The sequence below is a fragment of the Leucopleurus acutus genome, assembly GCF_964270905.1.
Source record: "Leucopleurus acutus genome assembly, chromosome: 6".
Classification (NCBI taxonomy): Eukaryota; Metazoa; Chordata; class Mammalia; order Artiodactyla; family Delphinidae; genus Leucopleurus; species Leucopleurus acutus.
Window position 1 is genome coordinate 80,644,372 of NC_139149.1, and position 10,169 is coordinate 80,654,540.

Below are 10,169 nucleotides of genomic sequence, written 5' to 3' on the forward strand. Positions count from 1 at the left end.
CCATACCTGTTCCTTTTTAAATCGTAGGTATTTATTTGACAGGAATGCTAAAGTAATAAGAATAGTAAAATTCAAATCTTAGACATAAATTTTTTTCCTATGAAGGGCCATCTTTACTAATATTCTACTCTTTTTCCCCCTCTAGGTGAGGAAGTTCAAGCTCAAATATATGCTTAATACTTTCTCCCAAAAGAAACCATTCTTTTAAATTTTTACTATCCATTTAATCCGACTGTACAGCTCAATATATTTCTTTACAGATAATTTTCCACATAATTTAGCTCTATGACCTGGTCTGAAAAAAGATATAGGTATAAGTATGTGGTTTTTAATTATATTTCATAATTCTATTGAGTGATAGTTCTACTATTTTAATATACCTCTCCCCAGAAAACTATGCTTTAAAAATCGTAACTGTCATTTCTTTTTAAAACCAGACTGTAAAATATATGAACCAAATCAGAGTATTAACAGTGATGAGTATCATCAGAACTGAGCAGTTATTTACATGAGGAAATGTAATCATTTTTCAAATAAATATTTTCTAAACCTCTTTATGACTTTATGACTGAGTTGTATGTTTAGATAGATGCTGGGAATAAAGGGATGAGTTTTACCTGCACTCAGAAGAAACATTCAGACTTTGAGGTAATTGGGGAAGGAGTTTTTCTGTTCTTCATAATCTGCAAATGCAGAAGCAGTAAGTTCTGATTGGAAAGAGAGAGGTCCGGGATTCTCGTTCATGGAGGAAATATTTGGAAACATTCCAAGATCAAGACCTCTTCCTTTAAAATATGCCTGAAGGGTTCTGAAAAACTGAAGAGAGAAAGAAAATGTTCAATGTCATTTATCATTTAAACACTCCAAATACTCAAAGATGAGGATTTTTCCCCTCTCATTTCCCCCCCAAATTGACTTTAGAGCTAACCCAGGAGGCAGGAGGTGGAAAACTCAGAAACACAAGCTGTGGCTCCTTCTCCCCTTCCCCCTCCTTTCTACCTGACATTTCAACTCTAAACAAAGATAATTCACCATTCTTGAATATCAATTATTTAACAGCCCACAGTGAGAAGATTCATTGGCCATCTCTGAGTACTGAAGTCAGAGATGAAACTCAACTCCACGGTGATCAGAGCTCAGGTGTCTCCTCTCCCATTGATGGTGAGATAGATCCCGGTCATCTCAGACGTGGAGTTTTCAGCTGTGTATTCTGTGAATACACAGAAGCTGTGCAAAGTGCTCTTTGATTGTTTTAATCCTATATTGGTATATTTCACATCATTTTCTTTAGAAAAACTATATTTTGAAATCGTAATGTCATCATGTTTACTGTATTTGGCATATTTTTAAAAGAGAAGTTTTACTGGTATTTTGAATTCTATTTCCTAGATAACGTTATGTTGAAAAGAATGCCTAGCAAATTGAAAAGAATGCAGGTCGACTTTCAGTTTTTGCAATGGAGCTTTGCAAGTATTGGTTATGTGAGAATCTGTTTTGTTATCAGTTCAACCTAAGCTGTGCAAAACGTAATTCCCTGGTACGCTCTTGATTCTGTATATATCAATATATTAGAAATTAAGGCTATGAAGTCAATGTGTATATAATATTTACAAATGTAATGTGCTATGTGTGTATAAGGTCATTTCTAAATATAAATTTGTTTCTCCGTACAGAAACAAGTGTAAATTGGCTAGAACACCGGCCACTAGGCTAGCAAAATTCTTCTCTGGTCCTGCTGGGGAATCTTCTCAGCCCTTGGCAGCCTCCTCTCCACCATGCTCTAGCAGAGTGCAGTGTGCATAACTCCAAGGAGGTGCCAAGTTCACCCTGCAGCCTGGCATGTCCCAGTGGCTGTTCTTACCAGATCTCGGTTTCTAGGATTGTTGAGGGGCTTCTATTTTTCTTCGTTTCTCAACACGGCTCCATGCACAAGCCCAAGTTGCACCAGGGCAACAGCCAGCAGCAGGAGTGCTTTGGGCATTGTGGAAGGAAGCTGAGTGAAAGGAAGGACCAGGGAAATGTCAATGGCCAGAGAGAGAGAGATAGAGGAGGGAGAGAGAGGAGAAGGGAGGGCAAAAGTAGAAAAGAGAAAGAGGAAACATTTTTAAAGGGAGACAAGGAAGAAGAAATAGTATATTGGTTCACCTGAATTTTGCAGCCCTCTTTTTTTCCACATTCATTTCTTAATGAACCCCCCTAAAACCAATTATTAGCTTAAAGGAGATGATAGGAGATGTTAAGGAGAATGTTATACATGATAAGGAGAATGTTATACAGTGATAAACAAAGCAATTATGAATACAACCTAGAAAGTGAGTATGCCTTTTCATCTGAAAAAAATTGCACTTTGTTATCTCCAAAGAAACTGCAATTCTTAACAATAACAACAAAAAAAGAAAAAACAACCAATCTTAAATTACTTTAAGTGTTAAGACAGCAGTCTTAAAAAAAAAAAAGAGAGAGAAAAGAAAAAAATATACAGCCCGAACTGAAAGATGCACCTTACACACAGGTCTGAGACAGACACACACCACACCAGTGTAAGTAGAGATTGTATCCCACCCCAAGGTGTGAAATGGAAATGAAACACACAGAAAGAGCTAATAGAGCTTACCAGGAGTTTGGTTTTGCCTGGCCCTGGTTGTTTACCCTGCCTACAATCTGCAAGGCGATTCATGGCTACTTATAACCAGTGGATCGGCTGCAGGTGGGAGTCGTTGATGTGAGCGGGGGTGGGGGGCTCAAAAATAATGATGCCATTTTCATCCACAGCACAAAGACCCTTGAGAATCACATCTTCAGGCTTCTTCAGGGTTAACAGTGAAGCTATTTGTCCTAAATACAGCAGACTCTCCTCCAACCCTGAACATTTCATTTGGATGTTATAGAACACACAAGGCACTTCCACACGCCAAAATGGCTTTCTCCTTTTTCACTTTTAAGAGAAGGTATATACACAGCAGCTGGGAATATGATAATGATTATCCCACCTAACAGAATGCTCTTTTGGAGCTATCAGCCTTTCAAATTAATCACATTTTTTTAAACAGAAAATTCTATTGCAAGAGACAAAATTGCTCTTTGTGACCCATACCTTATATTTCTTCTTAGAATCTCAAGAAACTTTACAAGTTTTAAATAGTGGTATGGTTAATCATAATACCCTTTCAAAATAGAGCAAAAAGATAGCACATGTTTTGTGGAAAAAAGAAAACTTACCTCACCTATAGCATCCCCTTGCTAAATAAATGCCATCCGCAGAAAATGGAAGGGTTGAGAAATTGGACTTGATGAACTGAAGTTGCTTTGGTTCCAATAGTTCAGAACAATCCAGAACAAGCTCTTTGTTGAGAAGGCTAGTAATCTGGACCGGAAATTAGAATACCTGGCTACAATCTCAGTCTTGCCATTTTGACCTTGGGAGGGTCATCGTGACCTTCATTTATTCACGCCTTTGTTTATTCAACAAACTTTTACTGAGTGCCTACTATGTGCCAGGCACTGCACAAGGCTTTGGGGATAAAATAGTAAGAATAATAGATTCCCTGCCCTCATGGAATTAACAGATTAGTGGGCAAGACAGACGTTAATCAAACCATTATATAACAAAGTGTATAAATATCAATGATGATAATTTCTATTGAGATTATGGCACTATGACAGGGTAGAAGAGGTGGATTCGATGCAGTCTCAGGGACCAGGTAAGGCTTCTGTGAAGAAGTGACCTTATATCTGGTAGATGAGTAGAGTTACCTAGGCAACCTAGGGAGAACAGAGGGAGAAGAGGTTCAGACAAGGTGAACAACTGTACTAGACCTTGTGGCTGGAAGGAACATGGCAAATTAATGCAACTGAAATTAAGTCAGTATCTGAGGAGTATAAGGAGCAAGGTGGGGGGGCTGATGCAATTTGGGCCTTTAGAGGTAGTCAGATTATGATCTTTCTGCTGCAAACAATGCTAACTGATTGAAAAGTTTTAAGCATCCAAGTGACTTGATAACAGACTTGCAATTTTAAAAAGCTATTCTGGTTGCACTGTTGGAGGACAGACTGAGCTAGAAAAGAGGGAGACCAGTTAGGTGGCTACTGCAATAGTCCAGGCAGGACAAGATGTTAACTTGGATTAGGGTGGTAGCACAGATGCAGAGTTGTGGATGGATCTGAGAGATATTTAGAAGGTACTGATAATGTACTGGATACTATGGGAGGCAGAGCTAAGGGGAAGAGAGTTTCAAGGCCAATCCCTAGGTCTCAGGATTATACAGCTGAGCAGACTACAGTGCCATTAGCTGACATATCAAACACCGGCATGAGGAGATGAGGCTCATGGGTTCCAGGTGGGACACATTGAATTTGAGGAGCCTTGGAGATCTCCAAGTGGGGATGGGGAGTATACAATTGGATACACAGGCCTGAAGCTCAGAGGAGAGGTCTGGAAAGGAGATGTAACTATGGGGGTTGTAAATATGGCATGGAAAGGATGAGATTACCTCAGTGAAGATTAGCAAATGAGAAGAAAAGGTGACGTAGGACTTGAGCTTTGAGAAATTTTAACATGAACCAGCCCTAAACCAGAATCTATATGAAGGAGACCCTGGAGGTAGGGGGAAAACCAGGAGAGGATGGGAGCAAGAGAAGAAAATGTTTCAAGAAGGGACAAATTGGGTAAATAAGGACTTAAAAGGATCCATAGAGCATTAGAGATATTTGGGTAGATGGAGGTGAAGGTCAGATTAGAAGGGACTCGATGGACAGGAAAGAGAATGAATCCATCAAGCTCTTGAGAAGTTTGCCTGTGTGTGTGTGTGGGGGGGGGGGGGGAAGGTGCTGATTTTATTGTTAAGACTTGAGTCTGTTTAAATGTCAGTGGTCATTGCTTTCTTTAACCTAACTATGCACATTTGCCTACCATCACATCTCAAAGTTTTCTCCTATATTTTCTTCTAGAAGCTTTATAGTTTAGCTTTTACATTTAGGTTTATGATTCATCTTGTTAGTTTTGTATATGATGTGAGGAAGGTTCCAGGCTTATTTTTTTTCCCATATAAGTATCCAGTTACTCCAGAACTGTATGTTGAAAAGATTTTCTTTTCCCATTGGAATGTTTTGGCACCTTTGTCAATAATCAATTGACCATAAACACATGGGTTTATTTTTGAACTCTTTGTTCTGTTCCATGGATGTACTTGCTACTTATCTATCCTATTGCCAATACCACACTGTCTTGATTACCATAGCTTTATAGTAAGTCTTGAAGTCACGTATTGGTGTGATTCTTTTCCAAAATTGTTGTGACTATTTGAAATTGTTTGCTTTTCTATATACATTTTAGAATCAGCTTGTAGAGTTTTAGAAAAATAGCCTGCTGAAATTTTTATTGAGATTGTATTTAATATATATATCATTTTGGAGAAAAATGACATCTTAAAAATAGTGAGTCTTCCTATCAATGAATATTATCTCTCTTTATCGTAGGGCTTTAAAATTTTCTCTAAGCAATATTTTGTAGTTTTTGGTGGAGAGACCTTGTACATATTTTTATTTATTCCTAAGTATCTTATAAATGGCATTTTATAAAAATTATTTTACAGTTGTTTGATATTTGAATATGGAAAATATTTTTTGTATATTGACCTTAAATTCTGTGACCATACCAGTCCTAGTAGTTGATTTATATATTCCTGAGGGCTTTTATAAATTACTGGATTTGATTTGCTGGTATTTCATTAAGACCTTTCACATTTATGTTAACAAGGAATGTTGGTCAGTAACTTTTTGTAATTTCTTTGTCATGCTTTGATATCAGGCTGTGCTTGCCTCATAACATGATTTGGGAAGCGATCCCTCCTCTTTTATTTTCCAAAAGAGTTGTCAACATCGGTGTTACCCGATGTTCAACAGAATTAAAACTTCAATACAATTCACCACTGAAATAAACTGGGCCTGGAGTTTTCTTTGTGCGAAGCTTTACTTTTTCTAAGTCAGGTTTATTAGCATGTAACTTATATATCCTTTTTAGTAAAAAGTTCCACAAATTTTGTATAGCTATGTAACCACCATCACAATCAAGATTTAGAACATTTCCATCACCCCCAAAGTTCCCCTCAAGCCCCTTTGGAGTCAGTTCCCCTGTAACCACTCTCATGTTTTCTGTCACTACAGTTTTTCCTTTTTCTCTCATATAAGTAGATCACACAATATGGCATGTTAGCATACTGAACTTAAGAGTCATCAATATTATTTTACATATCAGCTGTTCACTTCTTTTTACTTGCCAAGTAATATTCTATTTTATGGATGTGCCACAAATTTTCTATCCATGCACCAGTTGACAGACACTTGGTTTGCTTCCAGTTCGGGGAAATTATTAACAAAGCTGCTATAAATATCTACATACAGGTCTTTGTTTTGACATAGGTTTTCACTTCTTTTGAGTAAACATATGGAAGTGGTATTGCTGGTTCATATGCTAAAGGTATGTTTCACTTTCTAAGAAATTGCCACACTGTTTTCTAAAGTGACATTCTCTTTTGCATTCCCACCAGCAATGTATGAGAATTCTAGTTGCTTCAAATCTTTACCAGTACTATTGCCAGTTTTTGAAAATTTTAATTTTAGGCGTTGTGGTTATAATTAGCATTTTTCTAGTGACTATGTTGGGCATCTTTTCAGGTACTTAGTTTGTCACCCATGTATCTTCTCTGGTGAAGTGTTTAAGTATTTTGCTCATTATAAATTTAGTTGTTTTCTTGTTGGTGAATTTTGAAAATTCTTTATATATATTTTAGATACAAGTTCTTTATCAGACGTTTGTTTGGTTTTCTCTCACTTGCAAATTGTGTTTTCGTTTTCTTAACACTGTTTTTGAACAGTGTTGGAAGTTTTTATTTTTGGTGAAGTCTAATTCATCAATTTTTGTCTTTTATGATTTGGGCTTTAAAAATATTTTAAAATTTCTATTTTAATTTCTCCATTGGCATTCTAGCTATACCTCTTTGAATTATTATTTTAATGGTTGCTTTAGGGATTATAATATGTAATCTTACACATAGGGAACCACAGGTAATAATACTTTAAAATTAGCTGGGGTCAATTGTAAAAAGAAAAACTTCAATTATTTCTTAAAGTTTTTCTAAATGTATTAATCTATTTAGTAAATATAATAACTGGACCATAATTAAAATTTCTGTTATATAGAACTCCAATATATACAAAAGTAAGGAGAAAAAAATAATGCAAGTCCACATACTTATCAGTCAGCTTCAACAATTATCAACACATAGGCAATTTTGTTACAGACATAATTTTTGTTGTTGTTAAATCAGGATTTTGAATTATCTTGGGTCACTGTTATGATTACTCATTTGAAAAAATATTTAACAAATTTCTACCATGTAAAATATGCATTGCTAAGTGTGGGACTACAAATAGGTGTATGGAAAGGGACACGATCCCTGCCTGCTACGAGCAAACAATCTATATGGAGAAACAGCATGGTGTGGTGGAGTTTTAGAACCAAATTTAACCATGTTCAAAACTGGACTCTGCCATTCTCCTGGGCAAATATTAATCTCTCTGCACCTCAATTTCCTCATCTGTGAAGTAACCCTACTTTGCAGTGTTGTTGTAAGATTTAGAAATGATAAGTATAAAGGGCACCTGACATGTAGATGCTAAATGTCACCATTATTAAGAACTGCACATAATGTGACCTAATGTGATGATTCCCATAGGATATGAAGCTATGACAGCAAGAGCTAGAAGTAGGGATAAGATTAGTCCTGACTGGCAATTGGTAGATTTTTACGGAGAAAATTTTGACAGCAAAGATGTGGGAAGAAGTTCTTGAGCAAAGGCAGTGAAGTAGCAAAAGGAAGACAAAGGAGATGCAGTAGCCAAGTTTCCATGTGTGGCAGACTTGGCTCATTGTTTCCTTTTATCCCTTTTGTTATGGGCGGAATTGTATTCCCCTCCCCCCAAAGTTTCATATGTTGAAGTCCTAACCCCCTATCAGCTGGCACATTGATCTTGGACTTCTCAGCCTCCAGAACTTGAAAAAATAAATTTCTGTTGCTTAAGCCACGGAGTCTGTGGAATCCTATTATAGCAGCCCAAGAAATACACCTTTCTTCTTAGATATTGTTTGGGGTAGCACAAACCCAGCTTAAAAACTTGATTCCGCCATCTCCCTTGCATTTCTTAGCGGTGATGCGATATTATTCTGGCCTATGAGCTATAAATGGAAGTCCCTGAGAGTGGGAAAGGGAGAGGAGAGGGAAAATCCTTTCCAAATAAAAGGCAAAATTCCTTTTGCTCCTTTCCCCTCCTTCCTGGAATGGAAATATCATGCACCCACGGTCTTGTTATGAAAGCCACACATTAAGGATGGAGAACAAATGCGATAGAAGGAACTTTGGTTCTTGATGACTTCATGGAGTCTTATCCTGGACCTTCTACCTGAAAATTTGATTGTTTCAGCAACTATTTCTCAGGCTTCCTGTTTCTTGCAAACTAATCCTAACTGAAACAGCCTGTGTGGGGAGGAGATGGGTGTCTTTAGGAAACGGTAGGAGAGAAGGCTGGAAATGGATCAAACTGTCAAGGAGTTCAGACTGTTTCCTATCAAACATGGGGGAAGATTAAAAGGTTTTGAAAAAGAGAGTGATAATGCTAAATTGCTGTTTAAAAAAGGATTAATGGGAATATGCAGGAGAAAAAGGAAGAGGGTGAGACAATGAGAAGATCATTTGTGAAGCTGCTGCAAAATTAGGAATACTAGTAATGATGGTCTGAATTAGGGTGGGAGTCAGCAAAGAGTGAACTAATGTAAGGGTGGCCCTAAAGTGCTGGACTCTTTAGGGCCTGTGGTATGCAAGGAGGAACTAGATGGTAAGCAAAGGAGACATGATCAAAAGGAATGGAGGTTCAACTTTAGTAGCTGGAGGATTTAAGAGAAATTTGGAAACTGAAAGGAGTTGTTAATTAGGGAGGGAGAGAAATCATAAGGTTAAATTTTAACAATGAGTTGCAACTGAATTTGTTTAGTTTGGAGGAAACTAGAGATTGGAGAGCTGGAAGAAAGCACCTATCATTTCTTGTACACAAAGGTGTCAGATGCATTTTGTTCATTATCTCATTTAATGGTAATATTTAAGATAATATTATTGTCACAATTTATGGATGAGGATACAGTCTCAGGGAGGCTAAATACCTTACCACTGATTCAGAAATACTTAGATATGGAACTGAGGGAGCAAGTCTGTCTGACTTGGTGAATCATCAACCAAGAATATAACACTGAAGCCACAGATGAAATCTCTAAGGGAAACTATAGAAAGAGTAATAAGGAAAGCTGTGGGCATATCATTGGAAACATTTTTTTCCAAAGCAAAAGGAGTAACTAGTATGGTCAGAAAAGATTTTCAGAGAGTAGGAAGTGAACTAGTATTGATAATTACATATTGCAGAACTCAGACAGTCTGGTTTGAATTCTACTATGGGCAAATTGCTCAATTTCTCTGAGACTATTTCTTTTCTTGTAATGGAGGATAATAATCCTCCCTCTAAAGGTTTTTATGGAGAATGAAATGAGAAACTGAACGTGAATGTGTCTGGCATGGATTCTGGTACAATAGGTACTTAGTGAATGTCTGCTGAAAGAATAAAGTATAGGTGACAAGGTGGTCTGTAGAAACCCCACAATATGGTCTAGAATGTTTTTACTGAAAGAAATTGCTTATACTTTTCAGTTTTTCTATGATTTGTTTCTTTTCTTTCAAAGTTGAATTACAGAGTATATTTCCGATTAAGGATTCCAGTTAGTTGCATTTTGGCACCTAAAGATCCTACTGCATTTTAGTCTCACTGGAACAATAAAAAAAAGTTAATTTAAAGCTATAAGGTACTGCAACAAGACGAAGAAAGAACAAAATGGAGATTCAGAAAATCCATTCTCCACTTGGTCCGCTGTAGTTAAGGTACCTAGGATCTTGGGAAAAATGAAAATTAAGATAGGCCATTGGCTGGCAGCAACTTAAGACATTTTGGTTGTGTTCATAATATGCTACACACAGGGAGTCAGGCAAGGTCCCACGTCAAATCTAACACAGAAAGAGGCTTGTCTACCACATCCAATTAGTTGCTAACCCCTAAAGAGTCCCCTTACATTG

General features: G+C 37.1%; 1 protein-coding gene across 1 annotated transcript; it reads right to left on the reverse strand.

Annotated features, from left to right (window-relative positions):
• Positions 1-636: 636 nt before the first annotated feature.
• On the reverse strand, positions 637-2,102 carry LOC309963290 (uncharacterized protein C2orf66; the record flags this gene model as incomplete). The annotated part of the gene is given in 4 exon segments (XM_082841585.1): positions 637-816; positions 1,862-1,894; positions 1,898-2,051; positions 2,053-2,102. Coding segments are annotated over 4 exon segments (417 nt in total).
• Between the last annotated feature and the right edge of the window lie 8,067 nt (positions 2,103-10,169).